This window comes from Equus caballus, chromosome 8 (genome assembly GCF_041296265.1).
Source record: "Equus caballus isolate H_3958 breed thoroughbred chromosome 8, TB-T2T, whole genome shotgun sequence".
NCBI lineage: Eukaryota > Metazoa > Chordata > Mammalia > Perissodactyla > Equidae > Equus > Equus caballus.
This window is the reverse complement of record NC_091691.1, coordinates 26,453,595-26,479,124: the sequence shown is the minus strand read 5'-3', so window position 1 is coordinate 26,479,124 and position 25,530 is coordinate 26,453,595. Positions and strand designations below refer to the sequence as shown.

The 25,530-nt window shown below is 62.4% G+C and overlaps 1 protein-coding gene across 41 annotated transcripts in view; it reads left to right on the top strand.

The window, feature by feature from the left end:
• Window positions 1–25,530, top strand: part of NCOR2 (nuclear receptor corepressor 2) — a 205,793-nt gene that overhangs the window by 68,595 nt on the left and 111,668 nt on the right. For all 41 annotated transcript variants that reach the window (XM_070275478.1, XM_070275480.1, XM_070275487.1 and 38 more), the window contains 5 exons: window positions 4,014–4,141; window positions 6,756–6,933; window positions 12,132–12,311; window positions 15,600–15,713; window positions 25,048–25,104. In XM_070275478.1, the coding sequence (XP_070131579.1) occupies window positions 4,014–4,141; window positions 6,756–6,933; window positions 12,132–12,311; window positions 15,600–15,713; window positions 25,048–25,104 (657 nt within the window). The remainder of the gene's footprint in view (window positions 1–4,013; window positions 4,142–6,755; window positions 6,934–12,131; window positions 12,312–15,599; window positions 15,714–25,047; window positions 25,105–25,530) is intronic.

Genomic DNA, 25,530 nt, shown 5'->3' with positions numbered 1-25,530 from the left:
GGTGGTGGTGGTGATGGTGGTGATGGTGGTGATGATGGTGGTGATGATGTGGTGGTGATGGTGGTGATGGTGGTGATGATGTGGTGGTGATGGTGGTGATGGTGGTGATGATGATGGTGGCGATGATGAGGTGATGGTGATAGTGATGACAATGATGATGACAGTGTAGCTCTTAGGAGACACCGTAGCCGTTAGCTTCCTATGGACTGGAGGCTTTTCCTCTGGAGGAGGGGCTGGCAGACTTCTCTGTAAATATTTCAGGCTGTCCAGGCCACACGGCCTCTGTCACCACCGCTCGGCATGAAAGCAGCTCGGCCAGGACGTGCAGTGGCCGTGGCCATGGCCAGTGACACCGAGAACAAGGCGGGCCTGGCCTTGGGCCTCGTTGGCTGAGTCCTGCCTGAGATCAGCCTCCTGTGATTCCAGTACGTCAGAGCTCTGAGGTCCCCCATGTGACCTGGTCCAGAATACACCCGGCTTAACTAGAAATTCAGACAGCAGAGAGGAAGCTCCCAACAAAACGATAAACTGTGCCCCAGACGTGTTTGTTCTGTTCTCAGTTTTGTTTTTGGTGGATGCGTGTGTGTCTTGGCCAGATGCTCTTCTCGGAAGACTAGCCCATAAAAGTCCGTTTAACTCATATTACCGAGTGTTTGAAATAAACAAGAAACCCTTCCCTGTGAGACTGGCCGGTCTGTTCAACTTCCGGATTGTCACAGGTGGATCTGCGGTCCTCCTGTGCTGGCCCAGGTCATGGATGTGGGGACTGGCCTGCTCGAGGCCAGCAGGACGTCTGCTGGCCGTGTGCTTGGATGTCACTGTTGTGTCAACTGCTGTCAAGGGTCTGGACGCTCGTGCCTGTGCTCACCTTGTCGTGGGCCGGCAATGTGTGGATGTCACATGGGGCAGCTGCCCTAGGCCAAGGGTCACGGGCTAGGAGCCTTATGGGACAGGGGGGCATGTGGGGGGCACTTGGGGGTCGGGATGTCGGAGTCGTTGCCCGTCTCCTGCATGCTCCCGGGTCTCCCCCGTGGCCCTGTGGCCCCTCCTGCAGCTCAGCTCTAGGCACTTGGGTGCAGCTCCGGAGGGATGGTTTGGCCTCCCAGAGGGAGCCTGTCAGGAACCCCCTTGCTGCGCGCATCATTCATTCATTCATTCATTCTGCAGACACTGTCGGTGTCTCACGTGCGAGTGCTCTTTAGGCCTGGGAACGGAGCTATGAACAGACGGGAGCATCCCTGCCTCGGGAGCTGATGTGTTCGTGGGGAAGACCGAGCAGAAAGGAGGGGGAGGGCTGGCTGAGGCTGGGGAGCCCTAACTGAAGGCAGGGGTCAGGGAAGGAGGCCTCGCTGAGAAGCTGACACTGGAGTCGAAACCTGAAGGAAGCTCGAGGGCCAGGCATGGGGAAATCTGGCTAAGAGTGTTCCAGGCAGAGGGAACAGCACGTGCAAAGGCCCTGAAGGGGGAGCTTTCTTGACCGTAGCCCCCCACTCCAGGAGGGACCCACGAGTCCAAGGTCCCGGAATGAACTGAATTCTTTGCTTGCCGTGTGCAACTCCAGAACTTTCCTCAGCTCCTTCTGGGGCCGTGAGGAGCCCCCTCCTCCCACCCCAGCCCCTGCTCAGACATCCCCCGGAATCCAGGTCCAGCGTGTGACTCGAGGCCCAGACGCCCAAGCCCCTCTGTCCTTGTGACCCCACAGGACCCAGCCAGGGAGGCGCCAGCTGGGGTTCCTTCCTGGGTAAACTGCTTTTCCTCAGCTGCCTGTCACCTTCGGAGGCAGCTTTAAGGGTGTAATTTATCAGCAGACCCCAATTTCCATCTTCGAGGAAGAGACGCAGAGGCCGAGAGGGGCTCTCGCTTGGGGACACTTCTCCCCTCCTCGTCCGAGCAGCAGTTCTGGAAACACGTGCGGAGGGCGGGTGGCCTCTGCTCCCAGGCTGGGTTTGCTGCCGCCGCTGTGGGGTAGGCTCGGAACCTGCAGCCTGCCCCGTCCCTGTCCCTCCACGGAAATCAGCTCAGCCTCTTTCTTGCGTCTCAGAACCTTCCCCCTTTTTGCTCTGTGACTTGGGCAAGTCACTTACCCTCTCTGTGCCTCTGATTTCTCACTTTTGTGTGGGGGCTACCCATAAAACCCACCTTGTGGGGTTGCTAGAGGGATTAAATTAATATATATGAAGTATTCAGTGGCAGGCGCACACAGTGGGCAATTTACGAACGTTGGATATTGTCGTTATTTGTATTGTAATTGGTGTTCTGTTAACACGTGGAGAGTTCTCAGGCTCCGAGAGGTGGTTGGGAGGTTTCCGAACTGAGTGCCTCGTGCCTTCAGGCTCATGCGACCACCCTGGGCCCCACCTTGAGTCAGTTTCTCTCTGGGGGCCTCCCCAGTTCTTGCCTTCCCGTGCAGCTGCCCGGCGCCCCCCTGGGGGAGATCGGTGTGGGCCCCATGGAAATAGCTCCCAGGATGCCTCTTGGAGGGACTCTGCTCACGGGCTCATCCCGCTCGGCTCCTGCACGGGGACCTGCGGCCAGAGCACTGGTGCAATGCCGCCCCACGCCCCGCGGGCCGCGCCTGAGCCTCTTGCCTCCTGGCCGTAGTGGCGCCGTCCCGCGAGGACTGTGGGGACCACGCCGTCTGCTTCTCCGCCCTGTGCCCGTTCTGCTTTTGTGCAGAAGAGGTGGCAGAGGAGATCTCTCCCGGGTCTGTGGGCTCTGCTGGCTTCTCCATGCCCCACGCGCACGTGCGCAGATCACGGCCTGGCCGCCCCGCGTGGCCCCCCCGTCTGCGAGCACCTGGTGCCCCTGGGTTGGGGAGGCCTAGCCCTTCTCTGCCGTCTGGAAGCTGCCCTTGGCCCCGGGGGTCCTTTGGAGAGCTAAGGGGGTCCGTGTAGCAGGCGTGGAGGGCTCCTTCCCCCTGGGTCAGGCACCCATTGCAAAGGTGAGGAAACTGAGGCGGAGGGTTTGCGTGATGGGCAGGTCCGGCCGGAGGCCGTGCAGCTTTTCTTTCCGTGCTGGGCACCCAGGAAGGCCGTTCCCTCAGCGCTTGCAGCGTCTGAGGTGGATGGGGCCACTTCTGCATCCTTGCCAGCCTCTGGCCCCCCGGCCTCTAACGGGCTTGTTTTGGGGGGGTCTGAAGCCGATACGCACGCTTTCCTGGTGTCGTCTGATTCTCTGTGCAGAAATAACTGCTTCAAAAAAAAAAAAAAAAAAGCCAGACAGCCAGAGAATGACGAGATGCTTGCGGGAGAAGAAAGACAGCGTCGGGAGGGTGCGTGGCCTGCAGCGTGCTCTCTCCTGAGCCTCCTGTGTCGGACATTGCCGATCGGCTGACGCGCTGTGACGAATGTGGGATCGGTACCGCGTGAGCCTGTCCTGTTTTCTCTGTGGAAGACTTTCTCTGTTTTCAAACATCCTGGTGTTTCTGAGTCTGGCTGTAGTGGACAGTCGGGCTGCATCTGATGTGTTAACGCGGAGCGTTTCCTGGGCGGTGACGGTGACAGGTGGCATTTTGTTAGGGGGGTTTGCCTGGAGTGCATCCCTCTGATCAAGAGCTGTGGTCACGGATGTGACGTGCCTGCCTCGGTTTCTCCTTTGTTTTGGAACGTGGGCCTTGGGTCTCACAGACCAGCAGTGTTGGCTGCATCCTCACCCCGCCCAGCATGGGCCGTCCCACGTGGACACTTGGTCACTTAGTGTTTTGGTGGATGTACCACCTGTGCTGTTTTCCCAGTTGTCTCAGCCGACACGCAGCCCAGGGGTCTCATCTGGATGGTGGTTGTGATCGCTGGTGCCGCGGGGCTGTGGGAGGCCATGCGGGCAGGACCGCGGGAGGCCCTGAGCGCCCTTCAGCTGTGTCATCCCTGCTCAGCAGCGATGGCCCCAGGGAGGTCCCAGCACGTGGCCTGTGGCCCGGGGCAGGAGCAGTGCTGGGCGGGGCTCTCGGCTCTGCCCGCGGTGGCTGTGGCTGTCCTGTGTCACACGTGTCCCTCATGTCTGTCCTCTCGCCACAGGACGTCGGGCTGCTCGAGTACCAGCACCACCCCCGCGACTACGCCTCGCACCTGTCGCCCGGCTCCATCATCCAGCCCCAGAGGAGAAGGCCGTCCCTGCTGTCCGAATTTCAGCCCGGGAATGAGAGGTGAGCGGCCAGCCTGCTGCCTGGCTCAGCACCCGGAGCCGTTTCTCAGACGGGGAAGTGGAGGCTGGGAGGGGCAGGAGCCTGCAGGGCGGGGGTGTCCAAGGAGGGGGTGTCGGGCTGGGTGCTTGCCCTTGTCCTGGGGCGGCCGTGACGGGGATGAGGATGGGGATGAACAGGGAAGAGAGACGTGGCCCGCGGACCTCCCACCATGGGCCTCCAGTGGTCCCCGGGGGTGTGGTCCATGCAGGAGGGGGGCCACCAAGATGTGAGGGAGCGGGGTATGTCTTCACCTGGGGGCACACGGGGAGCCACCTTCTGTCCCTCCCGTGTCCTTGCCTTTTCTGCGAGTCCTCTTTCTGTCCCTCCGCTGGCAGACGGGGCCTCTGTGTCCTCCCGCTCTGGGCCAGCCTAGCTATCCTTCAACCCCGATGTGAGGGCTGAGCCTGCGTGGCCGTGTGGGGGCCCCAGTGAGGGGAGGGCCGAGGTCGGGAGAGCATGAGCACCAGTTCTGAGAGTCCGGAGCACGTGGCATGTGTCGGCACGTTCTGGGCCCTGGGCGCACAGCGGGACCTGGACAGATGGCCCCGTGCGGAGCCCACAGTCCGTCAGGGAGCCACACCACAGACACACACACGGTGACTCCAGAACGAGCTGGTACTTGTTGCCTCCAGCACGGGGAGGGGTCACTCTCTGGCTGGGTGGCCAGGAGAGGCCTCATGTTTTCTCACTGGGACTAGAACTCCAGAGACCAGGCCCAGGCATTTGCGGCGCCACCTTCCCCCAGAGGTGTCTGGTGGCCACGGCGGGGAGGCTGCTGCCGAGGGCCAGGCCGTGATGCCCCGGAGCAGGTGGACTCGAGTGGGCGGAGGCGTCGGAGGTGAAGGCCGATGCCCCAGGCAGCATGCTCCCGGCGCCCGTGTTGGTGTCCTGGGGCGGCCGTAACAGGGCACCCCAACGTCGGGGGCCTAAAACAGCAGAGCTGTCTTCTCTCGGGTCCTGGGGGCCCGCGGTCTGAAGCGGAGATGCCGCAGGTGGGGTCGCGCTCCGGCCGCGGGCTCCAGGGGACGGTCTCTTTTTTGCCTCCTCCAGCTCTGGAGGCCCCGGGGGTCCTGGGCTCGTGTCCGCATCGCTCCCGCCTCTGCCTCTGTCCCTGAGCGTCTGAGTGTCCTCTGCTCTAAGAAGGACGCCTGCCATTGCATTAGGGCCTGGCTCCATCCAGGATGATCTTCTCTTGGCTTCATTACACCCACAAGGACCGTATCCCCAAATAGCATCACATTCGGAGGCTCCGAGTGGACATGAATTTTGGGGGACACTAGTCAACTCTGCACAACACCTTTCTCACGTTTAACTGAGAAACCCCATGCCTCCCGCCCGGCCCTGGGCCTCGTGCGGTGTTGGCTCTGCGGTTGGCAGGAGGGGCATCTTGCAACCTGGCTTTGGCAGGGGAAGGGCTGGGGGCCCTGCAGCGGGGAGAGCACAGGGGGCGGCCGGCCCGCCTGGCAAAGCCAGCAGCGCAGCCAGCCCACGAGGTGCCGGCAGCCTTTATTCAGGCTGCACGCACTGAGCGTACACTAGCTGTGTGCCAGGCACCGGGGTACCACAGTGAGCAAGACGGATGAACGTTCCTGCCCTCCTGGAGTGGACATTCTGGGGCTAGGGGGCAGCCAGCAAACTCACCTGAACTGATAGGCATGTGGTGGGGTCTGTGAAGGAAACAGAGCAGGGGTGAGATGGGCTGTGGCTGGTGGGCAGGGAGTGCTGTGTGCCTCGAGACACGTGGGAGCAGACATAGCATGGGAGGAGCTAGTGTGCAAGTGATCTAGCTAGACACCCAGCATGTGCAAAGGCCCTGAGGCAGGAATGCAGTGGGCCAGACGAAGCAGGGTGAAGGTAATGGGTCTGTAGGATTCTATTCTAAGTTTATTGGGAAAAGCATCAGCTTGAAAAGTGGTTCAGCAGGGCAGTGTGTGGGCTGCTGGGTCAGGAGCAGTAGCTGACGGTGGAGGCCAGGAGTCCTGGCTCTGCTGTGTGTGCTCAGGCAGGGCCATGTCGTCTCTGGGCCAGTTTTCTCCTCTGCATACTGGGGAGGAGGGTTAAGGAGAGCCAGGCGGGAGGGCTTAGGCTGGAGAGTTCCTGTGAGAAGGAGGTGAGGCCAGGTTTAGCAGCAGGAGTGCTGTGATCGGCTAGTGATGTCTGTCCTGGTGGGTGATGTGCAGGTAGTGTCCTGTGTGTGATCATCTGTGTGAGACCCACAGCGCTTTTCAGACTTGACTGTGCCCATGACTTACCTGGGGTCTTGTTTGAGTGCAGAGTCCGACTCAGGAGGCCTGGGGTGGGACTCGAGATTCTGCATTTCTAACCAGCTCCGGGGGGCTCATGCTGCTGGTCCTTGGGCCACACTCGGGTGGGGGAGGGGGCGTCTCCAGCACATTCTCGCCCTGCAGACGTCGTCAGCAGACGTCCACTCGGAGGAAGACAGGGGTGGTGGGCCTGCCTCGCCGTGCGCCTGGGGCAGGGGGCTCTGCTCTCGCAGGGTCAGAGCGGGCATGGGCGCAGCAGGCCCAGCCGGGTGGGTAGGAGGCGTGACGCCCAGTGCCCTTGCCTCCTGCAGGTCCCAGGAGCTGCACCTGCGCCCCGAGTCCCACTCGTACCTGCCCGAGCTGGGCAAGTCGGAGATGGAGTTCATCGAGAGCAAGCGCCCGCGGCTGGAGCTGCTGCCCGACCCGCTGCTGCGGCCCTCAGCGCTGTTGGCTGCGGGCCAGCCCGGGGGCTCCGAGGATCTGTCCACGGTAAGGCCTGGCCCCCGCCGGGGCTCCTGCGGGCTCGGGTTCTGCCGTGGTCGGGCTGGGCACGAGGGGAGGGGGTGGCTGTGCCGGGCCCGGGACAGGGTGTGCGGAGGCCGGGCCGAGGCCGGGCAGCGAGAGGAGGGGCTGGGCTGAGGCTGGAGAGGGTCGGCTTCCACCTGAGTGTGTCCAGCCCGAGAGGCCACCGCAGCCCAGGGCCCGAGAGGGCCTTTATTTCGCTCCTCTGTGAAACACAAGGTTGAGCTGAGATGGGGGAGAATGTGCATAGCTTAAGCACCTGTGGTTTGCTTCTGTGGGAGGGTTTCTGCCGTTTCAGTAAACCTGAGCGCAGGCCAAGCTCGCTGGCTGCGTTTCCACGGAGGGGGCCCACTGAGGCGCTGACTGGGGAAGCGCAGCCAGTGGTCTGGGTGCTCCTGTCCCCCGGGGTACCCTGACTATCTCAGAAGCTGCGTGTCACTGTCGCTGTCTGGGGTGGGGCGGGCACGGGGCCAGGTGACACGCTCGTCCTGGGCCGCCGCTGCGTGATGGGTGCCCCTCGCTTGCACGTGCTTCTTCACGACCCGTTAGGCTCGTTGGCGGCCTCCCAGCTGCTGGGCAAGGTTGACGCTCATCTTACTGCAGCACTGGAGGCAGGACTGGGGGCCAGGCCAGGGGAGGGAAGTGGCCCACTCGGGCCTGCTGGATCCTCTTCTCTGCCTGACGCCAGGTGGGGTGGAATGGCGGGATTTCCGGCCGAGGCGGGTGCTTAGTTGGGGGCTGGCATGAAAGGGGCCTTCCCGTGGTGGTGGTGACCACAGTTGATGTTAGGCGAGTGCTGACCATGTGTGCCAGGTGCTGTGTGGAACACGAGTGTCTTTCTGCTGTGTCCTCCTGGCCCGATAAAGCCCGGTCTTTGTCCTCTTTTTAGAGGCCCGGGCTGAGAGAGCAAGAACCACTGGAAGTGGGGGGCGGGCGCTGAGGCCTGGCTCTGCAGCCCTGCCCAGTGGGCGGTCCAGGCGGCCCTCCCCTGCCGTCTCCCTCCCCCGGGCCCGGCTGCCTCCTGCTGTCTCCTGCTGCTCGGCCTGCTGGGAGGGACAGTGCCATTTGAGAAGCTGTCCCTGCAGGGGTCTTGGATGGATGGGGAAGGGGTGCGTGTGAAGGGGTGCGGGGCCACGCCGAGGGCCGGCCGGGGCCTGGTTTACCCCCAGGACCGGAGCCCCTTGTCAGCTGAACCCCGGGCTCAGGTGGGGTTCTCCCCAGAGGGGCGTCGCTGGCCAGCCCGCGTCAGGCTCTCCTGCCCCAGGCTGCTCTCCAGGACGGGGCTCGGGCCTCCTTCTGGGGGTCTCTGTGCCTCACGGGGGCTCTGTGCCTCCTCCTTGTCCCGCTCCCGCTGTGCAACCTGGGAGCTCCCTCTTCCTCTGGGGTCTGTCTGTCTCTCTTTCTCTCTCTCTGTCTCCATGTCTGTCCGTCTGTCTGTCTCTGCTCTTGCTGGACCTCGGGGGTGTGGGGGACCCTGGGCACGGGCCTGGACCGTGTCCTGTAGTTGCATTGGGAAAGTTGGAGCAGGTTTTGGGTGGGGAGAAGCCGGGGGAGAAACAGCTCTGACAGTGTGGAGGTGGTTTTGCGTTGCTGTGTGGAATTCAGCTGGACAGAGAGACAGGAATTCAGTGGGATTTTTTTACCATGCCCCCTGCCCCCAGCTGTGTTCGTTTTTCATGTAAAAATGTTACTCTTTCTTATGTTACTTCCTTGCCCTTGAGCCTCTGGGGTCCTGTGGCATCTGAGGTTCCCTTTGGAATTCACCAAACTTTGTTTTAGGGGACTTTGGAATCATCACAAACAGCACCATGTCTGAAAGCCCCTTTGTTGGCTGAAAGGGATAGAAAGCTTATGTCAGACTGGCTTAAGCGTGAGTTCTGGCTCATATAGCTGAGATATAGGGGTGATTGGTTTCAGGCATAGCTTGATCCAGGTGACATGATGTCATCAGGTCCCCATCTCTGTCCACCTTGGCTCTGCCGTCTTCCTTGTGGTCTTGGTGGGTTAACGAGGAGGCTTTCAAGACTCCAGGGCTGCCTCTTCCCACGTTCAAAGCCAGCAAAAAGAGAGCTTTCCCTCTGTTTCCACATTTCTAGCCCAAAGCTGTTTTCCTCTTTGGCTTTGAGTGGGGCCTGTGCTGTCCCAGGGCCTGTCGTTGGGACTGAGGGAGTGGACTGGGAGTGCTGGAGGCTGGCCCTGCCCCTTCCTGGAGTGGGGGCTGGGCGGCTGGGGGAGCCTTGGGGAGCCTCCCCAGCCCACACTTCTGCTGCCTGCTTTTAGTTTTGCATAAGGAGTCTTTCTCTGCTCTGCACTGAGTTTACACCGAGGGCGTCTGATGGGGAGAACGGTGCCAACCGCTACCTGGCGGCAGGCGGGTGTCGGTTAGTTGGTTTCCTGCTGCGGGTTTGGGCTGAAGTGAAGGCCAGCAGCCACCGGGCGAACCGTCTGGAGGCCCAGTGGCTCCCCGGCCTCTTTCCTGGGAACTCGGCGCCCGAGAGTGCGCTCTGCCCTCCGGGTGTGTGTGCAGCTTCCTCCTCAGTTGACGTGAAATTCGCGTGAAGTAACCACATGAAGCTGCGCCGTTCAGTGTGTTTGGCACATTCACGATGTGCAACCACCACCTCTCCTAGTTCCAGAACATTCTCCTCACCCACCGGAGACCCTGTCCCCATCAGCAGTCACTCCCCATCTCTTCTTCCAGCCCCTGGAACCACCCGTCAGCTCTGTCTGTGGAGCTGCCTCCCCTGGACGTTTCCTGTGAACGGGGTCGACGACGTGTGGTGGCCTGTGGTGACTGGTGTCTCTGCTCTGTGTCGCATCTTAAGGGTCGTCTTAACATGGCATGGGAGGGGTTGTCTGATTTCAGCTGGTACAGACGTGGAGTCGGGCACCCAGGCAGAGGGGACAGCTCGTGCAAAGGCCCGGCGGTGTCAGAGCGTGCAAGGTCAGGTGTCTGCAGCCCCTGTGTCCACCATCTCTACCTGCCCCCTGGGGAGCAGTTTGGGCCCCACACTGACACACATACACACTCCCGAGTATTTTTTAGGGAACTTTTCTTGCACACACAGTTTTGTTTCTCATTTCCGGGGCTCCTGGACCCTGGAGGGGGTCTCGTTCTTGCTCTTCTGTCCGGCTGTGCGGTCCTGTGGGATGCATGGGTGCACGGCCTGGACCTGTTTCTGCTGTGGGAGCCCCTGCCGCCCGCTCTCGTGCTCTGCTGCCTCTGGAGAGTTCAGATGGAGGCCTGGACCCCCTCTCGTGTGCCCTCCAAGCCAGGGTTCCGTCGCTTTGTGGCTGGTGTTTGGGCACGTTGTTGAACCTCCCTGGCCTTAGTTTCCTCATCTGGAAAGTGAGGGGAAGAGTGTTCCCACCTCCCAGGGTGTTTGTGACGATTATGTGAGTTGAGACCTGTGAATTGCTTAGGTCGACAGACTCGGCCCTCAGCCTGTGTTTGTAAATAAAGTTTTATTGGCACACGGCCACTCCCATTTGTGTCCTGTCTCCGGCCGCTTTCCCAGTGCGATGGCGGGTGAGTAGCTGGACAGAGACGGAAGTGCGAAGACTGAAACGTTTTTCCACCTACGGAAAAAAGGCCCCTGGCTTAGAGCAGTGGTGGGCGTGTGCCTCCAGTTCTCAGTTTTCCCACGTGCGCAGTGGGGATGGAGCAGCAGCCCATAGTAGGGCTGCATGGGGGTCTGGAGCGGGTGGGGTGTGCTGGGGCCTGGGATGGGCTGAGCGATGAGTGGTGCCTGGTTTAATTTTTGGGATGTCCCTGTGGAAGGTGGTCTGAGCAGCACAGAGGCCATGTCCGGGACTCGAGGCCTTGTCTGCAACCCCTGAGGGTCCTGGGTGTGGAAGGGCCTGGAGTCCCGGCTGCAGCTCTCCCGTGTCTCAGATGTGAGCGCTGAGGCCGGGAGGCAGACCCTTGGGGCTGTGGGCCTGAGGGGTCTGCAGGTGTGGGGAGGACAGACGACAGCGTGGCCTCCACTGGTCTCGAGGAGGGGGCCCTTGGCAGCGCCCGGAGCTGCAGTTGTCCAGGGAATAATGTGTCCTCTGTCCCGGGTGCAGCTGCTGCGGGGGCAGGGCGGCGGCCTGGAGCTCCCCTGGGCCCCCTCTGCCAGCAGCTGCCGGCTTGGCCTTGAGGATGGCGAGGCGCGGGGGCTGGGTTCTGCCCGCGCTGCCAGGCCTGGAGCTGGGCTCTGGGCGGGTCCATCCAGCCAGTGCTTGGGGAGTGCACAGCGTGCCAGCTCTGAGCTGCATTCTTGGCTCCTGGTAACTCACTAAGCCTCACGGCAGCTTGGGAGGTGGGAATTGCCCCATCATACAGATGGGGAAACTGAGGCAGAGAGTGGTTTCATGATCCGCTTGTGGTCACGGAGCTGGCAGGTGGCAGAGTGGGCGGGGGGCTGCGCCCAGGGCCGTGCCGGTCTGTGCTCCAGAAGCGGGAACTGGGGTGTTTCCTGCGTCTCCCCAGTGTGTCCCCAAGGCAGTTGTGCCCTCAGAGCTGTGGCCGTGGGCTGGAGGAGGCGGTGAGCAGCCCAGTGAAGGGTGGGCCCTTTGTTTGTTTGACACGTTCTGAAAACAGCTTCATTACACAGAGGAAAGCCCAGAGAGTACAGAGCAGAAAGCGACGTTACCCCTCCCGCTGCCCGGACAGCCACTCTGACACGGGCGCCCGTTCTCGTGGTTTCCTGGGCGCTTGTGGACACGTGTGTTTTCTGCAAACCCCCTTTGCGCTGTGCACGCTCTCCTGTAACTTGCCGGTTTGGACTGAATGCTGTGAATAAATGTTTTTGGAGGGTCAGCTGAGGCCAGGCCCTGGGGGGACGGAGGTTGGGGGTCTGGGCGCCTGTTCCTAGGGAGTTGGTTTGGCGGGAGGACCCAGACGGGGTGCGTGGAGCGAAAGAGAGGCTTGACGTGGGGAAGGGAGGAGGGCGGGCTTTGTGCCTGGAGGGGGTGGGAGATGTCGCTGGAGGACAGAAGGGGTCTGGCCTTGGAGCACCGGTGACGGGCTGGGAAGGGTGTACCTGGCGGGAGGCCGGGAGGTGGGGTGGAGACGTGGGGTCGCCACACAGACTAGAGTCAGGGCTGGGATCCTGGGTGTATGGGGGGCTGCGGGCGGAGGTGCCCCGTGCCAACCCCAGGCCTGTTTTCTCTCTGCCCAGGACCGCAGCCTGACGGGCAAGCTGGAGCCGGTGTCCCCTCCCAGCCCCCCGCACGCTGACCCCGAGCTGGAGCTGGCGCCTCCGCGGCTCTCCAAGGAGGAGCTGATCCAGAACATGGACCGCGTGGACCGCGAGATCACCGTGGTGGAGCAGCAGATCTCCAAGCTGAAGAAGAAGCAGGTGCGGGCTCTGAGCTCCGGGCCGGCGCAGGGACAGCCCCGCGTGGCAGCCAGGCGGGGGTGGCTCAGGGCTCCTTCCTGCCCCTTCTTCCTCCGTGCCTCGCTCTCCTCGTCCGTGACGCGGCGAGGCCTCTGTCGACGGGCCGGCTGCTCGCCCCGCCTTGGACCAGGCCCCTCGCCCCGCCTTGGACCACGCCCCTCGGGGCCTCTGCTTGCTCATCTGTAAGATGGGTGCAGACAGGATGCCACCTCACGGGGTGTGAGGGGGGACCAGGTCACGTGGTGAAAAATGAATCCTCGTTGTGACCGTCGAAACCAAAGTAACAGTTAATGTAACTGTTTCTAATATTAATTTTATAGTTTTATTTTTAACGTGAGCTGATGGTCCGCGTTTTCCCAGCTCTGCTCAGGCTCTCTTCCCTGCCATTGTGGGGTCTCTGCTCAGATGTCCCCTCCAGAGAGATGGCACCCTGCTCTTTTACAGGCGCCCTGCCCGGCTGTCCTGCATCCTGGGGGTCAGCGGTCCAGCCAGGTCCGGCTCGCTGCCTGTCTCTGTGAATAAAGGCTTGCTGGCGCACGGCCACGTCCGCGCTCTCTGTGGCTGCCTTCCCGCCACAATGGCAGAGTCAGTTGGTCACAGCAGAGCCAAACATCTTACTCCCTGGGCCCAGGAAGGCCATGCCGCCTCGGGCAGCGCCGTTTGCATTAATTCGGGTCCTGCTGTGGCCAGTCTTGTCCCCACCCCATCGGAGTGGGGTCCCGGCTCCCTCCTCACTGCCCTGCTCCCCGGGCCAGTAAGGAAGTGTGGGCTCTGTGTCCTCAAGGGCCCGCCGTGGCCACCGGGCACCACAGAGTGACAGCTGGGGACCAAGCCTTCCTGGAAGCCAGTGCTGGGTCCCAGGAACGGGTCTGGGAAGACGTACGGGGATGGACGGTCCAGACTCTAGGAGGGGTCGGGACTGTCCCTTGCAGGGAGGAGCTGGGCCGGTCAGTGAGGCTCAGCCAGCCGTCCCAGCCTTGGGGGCCGCCAGTGGGTTCCAGGATGGCGGTGCAGTGTCCTGGGAGAGCCTGGGCCCCGGCTGGGGTCAGGCCGGCGTGGCCAAGGCCGTGGGCGCACGGGCGTCTTCCGTTCCTCCTGCCCGGCTCTGGGAGGAGGCTGAAGCTACAGGTTGCGTGTGCCCGTCTGTGACGCGGCCGGACGTCAGGTGGCCGGGACAGCCCTGGAGAAGCAGGTTTTTTTAAAATTCCACTTTGGCGTTTTTCTTGAGCTAAAATACACAAAACGTAAAATTACCCGTTTTAAAGTGTGTAGCTCAGTGGTGTTTAGCATATCCACAGCATGGTGTCACCATCACCACTATCTAGTTCCAAGACATTTTTGTCACCCCAGAAGGAGACCCTGTACCTGTTAGTAGTCGCTCCCCACCCTGCCGCCAGCCGCGGTCTGCTCTCTGTCTCGCGTGCACCTGTCCTGGACGCTTCGCCTCTGTGGAACGCGCAGCTCGTGGCCTCTTTGTGGGCTTCTCGCCCTCGGCATGGCGCCCTCGTGGCCCCTCTGGGCTGTGGCAGTGGCAGTGCCTGTTCCTTTTCATGGCTGAGTTGTATTCCGCGGGACGGGTGGACCCCGTTGTGTCCCTCCGGTCAGCTGTTGAGGACACTGCGTTGTCCCCACCTTCGGCTGCTGTGACGGTGCTGCCCTGAAGAGTCGTGTTCAGGTTTTCCTTTGAGCACCTGTTTCAGTTCTTTTGGGTCTGTACCTGGGGCGGAACTGCTGGTCACGGGGTAACTCTGGGGGGACCCGCCAGGCCGTTCCCCCAGCAGCTGCACCGTCTCGTGTTGCCCCCAGCCGGTTACGGCGTCCCCGTTCCTCCATGTCCTCGCCAACCCTGTCATTTCGCTTTTCTTCCGTCGCAGCCGTCCTGGGGGAGGGAGCGGTGTCTCGCTGGGTGCGATTTGCGGCCGAAGGCCAGTTTTGATCCAGTGTGCGCTCTGGCCCCTCCTCTCCTCTGACCCCAGAACAGCTGTAGGTGGCAGCCCTGGTTCTCTGCTTTCTCTGAGCAGGACACTGAGGGTCAGAGAGGTTGAGCGACCTGCTCAAGGTCACAGGCTGGCGAGCGATGGAGCCGGGCTGTAATCCGGGCTGGGCCAGGCTCTCGGCAGTGTCTCTGGACGTGTCTCAGGTGGCATTTTTCTTTGCTGCCCCAGGAGGGGCACCGTCACCATTGGGGAGCGCTCCCTGCCCTCCGCCTCGCTGGCTCTGTCCATCCTCCGTTTCTTGGCTTCGTTTGATCCGCACGTTTTGGAGGGATTTCAGAGCTTTGCCGGTGCTGGCTGCCCTTCTGGGAGCTTCCGCCGGGGGTCGCTGTGGGGCCCAGCAGCTGGGCCTCCGTGCCGCAGGAGCCAGGATCTGGTTTTCTGGGTCTTTCCGCGTTGCCCTCCTCTTGGCCGCCTCTGGGTTCCTGATGCTTCGCTCTGTGGTCCTGGGCGGCTGCATGAGCGCGACAAGCAGGGCACAGTGTTCTGGTCTCACCCAGGATGCCTGTCAGACCGCGGACCTGGGCATTGGTCTCCTGTGTGACCTTGGGCCAGCGTCTCAAGCTCTCTGGTCTTTACTTTCCACTTTTGGTATAAAGCAGACAGCAGGATGAAGGGACGTCCTTTATGGGTTTGCAGGAGGAGGGCCCGGCATGAACTCACAGTGCAGATGGCGAGGACGATGATGCAAACTGCTTGCTAGGTGCTGACAGCTTTACATGCCTCAGCTCGGTCATTCCTCACGCCAGCTCTCTAGCGTAGAGACTTTATCCACGTTTTCCAGATGAGGACAGAAGGCTCAGAGAAGTGTAGCAACTTCCCAGGGTCACACAGCAAGTAGAAACTGGGTCCCAGTCTGGACAGTTGGGCTCCAGGGTCCGCACGGCGTCTCCTGACGTGCCGGTCCGGTGGTGGTGGTGATGGATGACGGCGGCCGGCTCGCTGTGAGCCCAGTCTGAGCTGGACGGGCGTCAACTCGGCCTCTCCTCACCCACCCTGTTGGGGAGACACGCCCTGTTTTGCAGATGGGGAAACTGAGGCGCAGTCGGTTAGGCTGCCTGCTTGTGCTCACCGGGGCGGGATTTGAACCCCGGGGGCCTGGCTGCCAAGCCTGAGGCGGGAGCCGTCCTCGCTGGAGTCCCCGGTGACTCAGAGGAAACGGCTAGCAGCCTGACTTCCTGTGCGCGGCCGCCCACCGCCGTGGGGCCGCCTCCTCCTTCCGCCCGCTGCTCACCACGCTCTCCCCTTCCCGCAGCAACAGCTGGAGGAGGAGGCCGCCAAGCCGCCCGAGCCCGAGCAGCCGGTGTCGCCGCCGCCCCTGGAGTCCAAGCACCGCAGCCTGGTACAGATCATCTACGACGAGAACCGGGTACGCCGCCCGAGCCCGCGGGCCCCTGGGAGGCCGTGTCCCCTGCAGGGCCGGCTGTCCCGGGGCCTCCGCCTGCCCCTGAGCCGTGGCATCTCCGTGCACCGCCCCCACCCACGGAGACCTGGGGGTGTGAGGCCGGGAGGGGTAGCCAGGGTGTGGCTGTGGCCGGTGGCTGGCCGGGGGTGCAGCCTGGAAGTGTGGGCCTCGGGCGGTGGGAGGGCTGCAGGGGCCTGTGGCCGGGAGCTGGGCAGTCACCGAGGCATTCGTGCTGAAGGCAGTGTGACGTTACTATTACCAAAGACAACAGCAGCTGTCAGTGAACAGCTCCTCCTCCTTGTGCGCTGGGCCAGGTTCCTCACGTAGCAGTTGAAGGAGGGTAGGTACAGTAATCGTCTCCATTTGATACCCGGGAGAAACTGAGGCCCCAGAGAGGTTAAGTGACTTATCCGGAGTCACACAGCTAGGAAGTGGTGGATCTGGGATTTCAACCCATGGGAATCCAGGGTCTGATTCGTCAGCACTGGCCTCTGCTGACATGTAGCCCCGAAAGGGCCTTGGGATGGTTGAACACAGGGTCTGTGGTGGGCTTTGGGGGCTGCAGGGATACGGAAAGGGCAGCTGCTGGGCATCTGGTGGGCTGCGTCTTAGGAGAGGGCTCAGGGTGCCCAGAGCAGTGTCTCCAGGGGCTGAACCCCAAGGGCCTGAGCTGGCCTCAAGAGGAACCTGGAGTCTGGTGAGGTGGTGAGCTCCCTGTCATCCCAATCAAGCTACTGAGAGCTCGGCTTTGGTCATTTGCAGTTGGTTCTTTCCAGATGTGCTTGGGGCCTGTGTGTGCTGAGTCCCCTCCCTTATTTTACAGATGAGGAAACTGAGGCCCAGAGAGGGACTGTTCCTTGTCTGAGGCCACACAGCGAAGTGTGACACAGCCTCTCTGCCTTGGCTCCTCTGGTCCCCCTCCTGCCCAGGGCTCCTCGCCACCCTTCCCAGCTGTCTGTGCTGTGGGGTCCGCCCCTGGCTGCCAGATTAGTGCTCAGAGTCTGGGCGGGGGCCTGGGTGTCTGCTCTGGAGCCGGGAGCACCGGGTTGGTGCCTGTGGCTGTGGCTCCGGGCAGAAACTGCTGGATTAATGGGTGTGGCTATGCCTCCGCCTCTTGAAGCAGCAATAGGTGCAGGCTGACACTGAGGCTGCTGGGGGCCCACGAGCTGTGTGCTGGACCTTGTGGGGCTGATCGCCCTCCCACGCCCTGGCCCCCTCCCCGAGTAACACAAATAACGATCCTAATGATGGGAGAGCTAGGGGGCCACACGCGCTTTAGCCAGATGTCCTGGGTTCAGATCCCATCTCTACCACTTCCTGGCCCTGTGACCCTGGGCAAGTTCCGTGACCTCTGTGACTCATGTTCCTCACTTGAGAAATGATGTAATCGTAGCAGCTCCCTGCGCAGTGTCGTGGGGACTAATGAGCTCGGGACGGAGCGCCCAGAACAGGGCCTGGCACCAAGGAAGTGCTAGCTGTGCTGTGATTGTCGTCATCGTCCAGTTGTCATGGTTCTTTTCTTCTTGCTATTGTTTACATTTTGCATGATTTCATTTAATTCTCTCCAGACTTGTATGAATCAGATACTATTACTCTCTCCGTTTTACTCGTAAAGAGACTGAGGCTCAGAGAGGGAAGGTGACCTCCCTGAGATTGCACAGCGAGTGAGCTTTGAGGCTGGGACTCAGAGCCAGGACTGAGGGGGCTCTGAGAGCCTGCGGTGGGAGGGGACACGGGCAAGGTTCCTGAGTGTGTCCCCGCAGGCAGCCCCTGTGCCCACCCTCCCTGATCCTCCGGTGGGAGAGCCGGCAGGGTTCTCTCCAGCAGCTGTGGAGGCACGTCGCCGGCTTTGCCCGGGGTGTCGCCACAGTGCCCTTGGCTCTGCTGGGGGCTCAGCCAGTTGGGGACAGCAGGCTCTAGCAGGTGGAGCCCCAGCCCTCCCCCGCCAGGTGGGCTCCGAGCGCGGGTCTTTGGTGCCCCTGTGGGAAGCTGGCTGCACCTCCCACCCCAGCGACGGCCCATGAGCCTGGGGTTGTCTCCGCAGTAACGGGGGGCCCCCTCCAGGTCCCACGTTCTCCCCAGAGAGCTGTGGCTGCAGATCCCATTGGTCCTTGGCCTCAGCCCTGCCCCTCCCCCAACAGCAGTTGAGTCCCCTCCCGGTTCTCAGTGGGTGGTCTCCCTGCCAGAGCCCCCGCCTCCTGTCCGGCTTTCTGCAGCTTCTGTGTGTGGGGGGCTTGGACTCCAGTCCATCCCACACCCCGAGAGCTGGGGCTTTGTTTCAGTTCAGGTCTGTGGTTGCCCTGGGTCCCGGCCACACTCTTGAGGTCCCAGAGTTGACATGGCTGAGAGGGAAGCTGGAAGGGCTTTGTAAGGTCCAAAGGGATGTGCTGGGGGAGGTCCAGTCAAGACTCTCAGAACAGGAGATGAAAACTCTGCTCAGACTGGTTGAGGCTCAAGAGGGGGTTATTGAGTCTTGTAATGAAAGTTGGTGTTAGTTCACTTCAGGTATGGGTGGATCCAGGCGCTCATGTGAAGCTGTTTGGGAGTTCTCTGTCCCCATCTCTGCTTTCTCCGTGGCAGTGTCATTCTCAGGCAGGGTTCCCCAGGACCTAGAAAGACTGTGGCCAGCAGCTCAGGCCCACTCACCCTCCCAGAGCAGATGGGACACTGCGCAGGGGTCTCAGCAGCAGTCCTGGGCTTGGCTCTCTTGGGCTGGCTGGAGTCACGTGCTCATTTCTCAGCCAGTACTGAGGCTAGGGGCTTGAGTGCGTGAATAGGTCAGGGCTGGGTCTTAGGCCCACCCCTGGAGTCAGCGGGGAGGCAGTCCCACACCCACCCTGCCCCGAGGACTAGATCAGAGGCCAGGAGTGGAGGTGACCAGGACTTGCAGCCCGTGCTCCCCGGCCGGTGGTGACCACATTGGGTTGCGTGTGCTGGCTTTGCCATCTCTGGCCCCACACCGCAGGCTCGGGGCTCTGTGGCCTTTATGCCGATTCCATCCTGCCGGGGTTCCCACCTCCCCCACCACATATATTTACAGATGGGGAAACTGAGGCTCAAGGTGTTTCCCTGAGGCTTCACAGCTGGCGGGTGGCAGGTGAGGACTCAACCTGGTTCCTGGGATTCTGAGAGCTGGCCCCTGCCCCGCTGGTCACCTCGTACTCGTCCTGTCCATTCATTCATTCACTCAGCAGCCGTGTCGTTGGACACCTGCTCTGGGCCTGCCACTGTTGCAGGCCCTGGGGACGTAGCAGTGACCTCGGCCCCAGCCCACTCACGTTGACTTCCTGGTCAGGGGACATAATCACACCCACAGGGGTCTGAGGAGTTCTGCCCCTCATTGGCCCCGATCCCCATCTCTCCTTTCACTCACCTCTCTCCCTGCCTGACCCCACCCAGGGGCAGACGCCCGGGTGTGCTCCTGCCCCAGGGCCTTTGCACTGGCTGTGCCCTCCACCTGAGTCTCCTTTTCCCACCTGGCTCACTCTCCATCCCTCAGCCCTTTGCTCAAAATGTCCCTTTTTTACCAGTTTTGACCTCTATTTAATCCTGAAAACCTTGCCACCCCTCTCCTCCTCTTCCTGGCTCTCATTTTCTCTTCGCCCTGTTCCCACAGGATGTGACTCCCGTTTTGTTTATTCTTTTTTTTGTGAACGGTGGCTCCAGGAGGGCAGGGATCCTGATCCCTTTTGTTCTCACGGTGTCCCTAGGAACAGCCCGCACACAGTAGGGCTCACTAAGTGCTTGTTGAGCAGATGGAGGATGGCAGAGGGGAGGGGCCCTCCTCCCCAGAAGAGCCCTCTGGTGGGGGGTGGGGGGGGGTGGGGTGAGGGGAGTGGGGGTCCTCTCCGCAGGGCTGGAGGCCGCGTGGGCGGGGCCCTCAGCTGCCTTTGCAGGAGCAGCGGGACTTCCCGCCCGGGATCAATAGGATTAGGTTTTAATCCTCCTCCCTGCCCGCTGGTTCCCGGGAGGCGGCTGCCAAGGGCCTGTCTGTAAATGCCGCGCCAGCCGCCAGCCGGGAAACGCAGCCCCGCCCGCAGGCTCCTGCACTGGGGCACCTGGATGCGGCGCCAGCCCGCGGGGGTGAGGGCCGCCGAGCCAGGCTCCCCGCTGCCCGGAGCTGCCCGCGCATGGGGCGGGCAGGTGCGCACAGATGGTGGCGCAGGAGACCCTGCAGGGCGGAAATGGGGGGACTGGGAGAGGCTTCTTGGAAGCAGTGGGGGGCCGTCGGCGGCGGGGACCCCTTCAGATGGGGTTGCCTTTGCTCTTCAGAGGGCGGGTGGGGTGGAGGAGGGCGCCTGGTGTCGCGGAGGGCGCTCACGCCTTGAGCACTCACGCACCAGCGCTGGCGAGGGATGTGTAAATGAGGGACAGCCCACATGGCGTGGACACTGTGAGAATCCTGGGCAGTGGGCAATCGAGGTGGGCTTCCTGGAGGACACGGGGTTTGAGCTCAGTCTGCAAAATTGGGCGCTCTTGGGAAAGGGTAGGCGGATGTTCCTGGTGGAGAGGACCTGGCCGGGTCAGGAGCTGGAGAGGAGCCGAATTTGGGGAGGCAGAGCCCCAGCAGCTGCGTGACGAGGGGTCGCAGAGGAAGAGCCGAGCCCCTTCTCATCTCAGACCAAGCGCCTTGCTGGTGAAGCTCGTGAGCACCGATCAGGACCGCGCGGACGGAGAGGACCAGTGCCCTCAGTTGCGCCCCCGATGGTGGAGCATCCCCTCGAGCACGGGGGCCTGGGCACCCCAAGGCCTGTTTGCAGGGCTCGGCTTCAGGCCTCCCCCGGCCGAGTTGTAATGGGGGCTCTGCGAGCGGTGGCCCCTGCACCAAGCCCTCCATCAGCCTCCACGCTGGCTCCTGATGGCTCCTGGGGTCCCGGCTTCCTCCGATTCCGCATCCGCACACAGGAATGTCGGCCTCATGGATTTGTGAACGCGGAGCCACGAATCCTCCTCCCTCCTTGTCCCCGTCAGCACACGTCCGGGAGAGCTCTGGATGGGCGTCAGGCTCCACGTGTGGACGAGGAGGCTGGACCTCAGGGAGATGCGGCTCAAACCCCTGGATGGACTCAGGGTGGGGGTGGTGTGGCCGGAGCGAGATGCTGGGGTTGTGGGCCTTCTGGGCGGGTGCATGCTGCTCCCACTCTGCAGACAGGAGGGTGAGGCCCAGAGCTCGGCCAGAGGCGGCAGCTGAGGAGCAGGAGTGGGGGCCCCGTGGGGGGCCGGCGGGGGCTGGCCAGGGTGAGGAGCTGGTCCGCCTGCCTGTGAGGAGAGCTGTGGTTAGTGTGTGTGTGTGTAACTATGGATGGCTGTGCTCGTATGGATGTGAATACACACATGTACAGGCCAAGTTGTGTGGGGCACGTGTGTGTGTGTGTGTCTACACTGTGGACCTGTCACTGGCTGTGTGCATGGGTGTGTGGTCGTCAGCATGTGCAGGCACGTGATTATTCGTGTGTTTATACATCTGTGCACCTGTGTGTACGTGTGTTTGAGTGGACCTGCGGATGCCTGTGTGCACGTGTGTATGAGTCAGTGAGTGTGGGGTACACCTGTGGTTATCTGTGCATTTATATACCCATGTGTTCGTGGGCACACCTGGGAGCCGTGTGACATGTAGGTGCACATGAGTGGTGGTGTGCACATGTGTGCAAGTTGGCGTGCATGGGGCATGTGTGTGGTTGTGCACTTACACTTCATGCATGTGCACGTGTCCACTTGGGTGCATGCCTTGTGTAGAGCTGCGTGAGTGCATGTGGCTCCGAGTTGGCCTGTGTGGCACGCGTGTGTACGTGTGTCTTTGTAGATGTGGCCAGTCTTTGGTGCACGGGTCCCTGGGGCCTGTGTGCACCTGCCTGTCTGCCAGGTGACCAGGGACTGTCGTGCCCCAGCGCTGCCCCAGGGCTCTCTGCCATCAGGAGGCTACGTGGACTTGGGGTCTCCTGCAGGAGGAGGGCAGTCTCTTGAGTGGGACCCCAGCCCGACTCCCAGAGCCTGGGGAGTGCCCCTGGGGTGGGCGGAAGCCGCAGGGAAGCTCAGCTGCCCCCTCCCCTGCACGTCAGCTCGAGCTCCTGGCTTTGTCCTCTGGGAGCCAAGCAGGGCGACCTCGGGCACCGTGGGGGCCTGGGCACCCTGGCGAGCAGCTTGCCTGGCTCTTGGGTGGCAAGAAGCTGTCAGCGAGGGGGTGAGAGGGAGCAGCTGCTGTGGGGCTGAACTGGTGGCCTGTGTTCCCCGACCACGGCCCTTTCCAGGGGGCTGTCTGCTCTCCATCTGCAGAGGGATGGTAAGAGAGAAGTGACAGCATGCACGTCACTTTGTTCCTTACGGAAGATCCTCCTCAAAGTCCTGGTTGGCTGGTACCCTGGGGGAGCGTGGCCACTTTGCAGGTGGGGAGACTGAGTCCCAGACAGCAAAGGGGCTGCTGAGGGTTAGAGTAGAGCCGACTCCCAGATGTTGGCCTGGTGGAGGGGGAGGGGCCGGATGGGCAGGAGGCCCCCAGCTCCCCAGGGACGGACAAACAGATTCCCACCCCCGTCCCTGCACCCTGGACCAGAAAATTTGGGGTGGGGGGTGGGAATGAAGCCAGGAGCAGGGATATGGGGGCGAGGCAGAGGAAATTCCACGGGAGACATGAGGTGTATGTGTGCACATGCGTGTGTGTGTGCACGCACTCGTATGTGTCTGTGTGTGTGTGCATGCACATGTGCAGGTCCAGGGCCACAGGCTCCCAGCCTTACCTGCTGCCCGAGCCCAAGTGCTCCAGGCCGGCTACATGTCCCAAGCCTGGGCTTCCTCCCGTGTAAATTCGGCTGATGCTGGAATCTTCCATGTGGTTCTTGCAGGGATCCAAACCCATGGAGCACAGAGGGCCCAATGCAGGGCCTGCGCGTGCGGGGCCCACGTGGTGCAAGCCGTGGCCTTGCTTTTATTGACAGCGATGACAGTAACGCCAGCCCTCATGTAGCCCTACTGTGTGCCGGGTCCTGCCGTGGGCTTGCATGTGCCAGCTCACTCGTCCTTGTAGGAGCCACGCCTGGCAGAGCTGCTGTTGTGCGGTCCGACCGTGAGGAGGCCGAGGCTCAGGGAGGGAGGCTTGGCCCCGCCTAGCGGGCGGCCTGCGGACTTGACCCAGGCAGGCTGTGTGGCGCCCTGCTCCCGGCCTCCATGGGCCTCTTTCCCTCGCGGCGGCATCTTCAGGGCTGTTTCGGGACAGGTGTCTTCTGGGTAAATGGGAGCTGCGTTGCCTTTTGCAATCTGCATTGCGTCCTGAGAGGCCCCGGGGTCCGGCGGGGCTTGGACGTGGAGTGGGTTGGGCCTGCGGGGGCACCAGCTCCAGAGACAGCGGGGATGTGGTTGAAGATGGAATCTGCCGTGGTGCGTTGGACACAGGCTTCTGGAGCCCGCACCAGGGACCCAGGCCCAGATCCAAGACCCAGGCCCAGCCATCTGCTGTGGCCGTTTCCAGGGCCCAGCCACTCCAGCCCTGCACTCCTTCATCTAGATGGGCAGTTGCTAATGACCCCTACTCAGCCACACAAATGCACACACACTCCTATTCATTCTTCAAAACCCAGCTTGTGTGTCGTTCCTGTTACCTTTCCAGAGAGAGTGACTCACGCTCCATTTCACGCTGTGCGTGCCTGTCTCTGCCTGAGCACGCTAATCTGCCATCGCTGCTCTGGACCCACTGCCCACCAGGCCAGGCTTATTGCAGGCGGGGGCTGGGTCTCACTCCTTCTGTGTCTTGTCCTGGCATTTAACGGATGAGTGTTCAAGAGGTGTTTGGGGGGCGGCCCTGGCCCCTCCCCGCCACATGCCCAGTCCTTCACGTGGCTCGGGGATGCTCGCATCTTCTCTATCCCACGGCTGATGCCTGTTCCAAGATGCCCTGGGGCAGGGTGGTCGGGCGTGACTGTCCGGGTGGCACCTGGCCCTTGTCTTTCTCCCTCCTGGAACCTGGAGCTCAGAAGCGGGACTTCTTCCTCATGGCCTCTTTCTGTGCCTCAGTTTCACCATCTGTAAAACTGTCCACGTTTTGCATCTGCCTGACGCTTGGTTTACATGCCACTTCAGTGTTAATAGCGTATGCCGTGTGCTCAGCGCTCGGCTCAAAGTGGGGCCTCACTGTGGTGAGGATTTGCTCCCTGGTTTTCCGGCCCCGGCCGTGCCCTGAGGCTGCTGGTCTCGGGGGCCGGGATCTTCGCAGAGGGGCCGAGAGCATGGCTGTGTCCGCGGGTGGGCTGGGCCCAGGGCTCCAGGCGGAGCTAGTTCCAGGAGCCAGCTTGAGCCCACCTACATACCCCGCCTGGCGCGGGGGCTGGGAGGGGGTGAGGCTGGCGCGGGGCACCTGCTGTGACACCTGAATCGCGAGCCTCGAGTTCTTCTGCCGGCCCCGTTCCCCAGGGCTCTGGGTCACCCCCGTCCAGTGGGTCTGGATTTGGAGGTCACTGGGGGGTGGTTCCGATCTGATGGGTGGTGACTTGCATGGCCTGCCCTCCCAGCCACACCACATACCGAGTGGCCCCCCCCCGAACCAGGCCCAGAGCACCCTGCTTTCCATCGCACACGGCGGCCCGGATCCCACAAAGGCCCTCGCAAGGCACCTTCCAGAGCTGCCTGTCCCCCGCTCCCCAGTCGGCCCAGGCTGCCCTCCCAGCCTCCTCATGGTCACCAGGCCCTCGTGGTCCCGGCTGGGGGTCCGCGGGGCCGGGCTGGGGCTGGAGGGCCAGCCTGTTGAATTCACCGCCACCGAGCTCTTTCTGCCACACGTTCCTGTTTTCCTAATAAGTCCTGTGTTGTGATGGGGAGGGAGGTGGGGAGGCCCCAGGCGGCTCCGAAACGGTCACGTGATGGTGAAATGCAGGAATCCTAGAAAGGGTGTCTCTGAGGCTCCCTCTCCCCGCCCCCCTCGCTGGCCGCACCAGCTCTGAGGTCACTGTCGACACCCGGCCAGCTTCCAAGGCAGAGGAAGCCACCCTGGGCCTGGCGGTGTCGGCTGGCTGGCAGGAGCTGCGCCCACACCACTGGCCCCGGGGGGGTCGGGCCTGGGGGCCGGGGGGCAGGCCCCGGAGAACACGGTGCGTTTGTTAGAATCGAAACTTGGCGGGCCTGCCCGGGCCCGCGGCGCTGTGGAGGCCCTCTGTGTGCTCCCAGCCTGGGGAGGGCGCGGGGACCCGGGCGCCCCCTCCCCGCCCCCGGCCGGGCCTGGCGTGCTGGGCCGGGCAGCTGCCTGCGCTTCGGAGCCCTCTGTTCATAATCTGTGCTCTGTGTGTGTTAATTCCTCTTCTCCATCACTCTGCAGAAGAAGGCCGAGGCTGCGCACCGGATTCTCGAAGGCCTGGGGCCCCAGGTGGAGCTGGTGAGCTGGGGGCAGGGGGGCGCCGGGAGGGGGCGGCCGGAGCGGTGGGCAGGGCGGCAGGTGGGTGTGGAGGGGAAGGAGGAAGTCATCCACTGCCCGGAGGAGGCAGGAAACACGCCCTCCTGATAAGACAGCCAGGCAGAGCTCGGGTGGTGGGGGGGCGGTGGCCGGGTGGGGGCCCAGGGTTGGGGGGCCGTTGGCACTGCTGCTCCCCTGAAGCCCAGCCAGTCAGGCTGCGAGGAGAGCAACACACCGAGTCCGACTCATCTGGTCTGGCTCAGTGGGGAAAGCCCATCCTCTGGGCCATGGTCCGAGTTCAGCTCCCGGATCTGCTGCCCCTTCATAGCTGTGTGATCCTGAGCAGGTCTCTTAACCTCTCTGTGCCTTGATTTCCTTACGTGTAAAATGGGAATAATAATAGTGCGT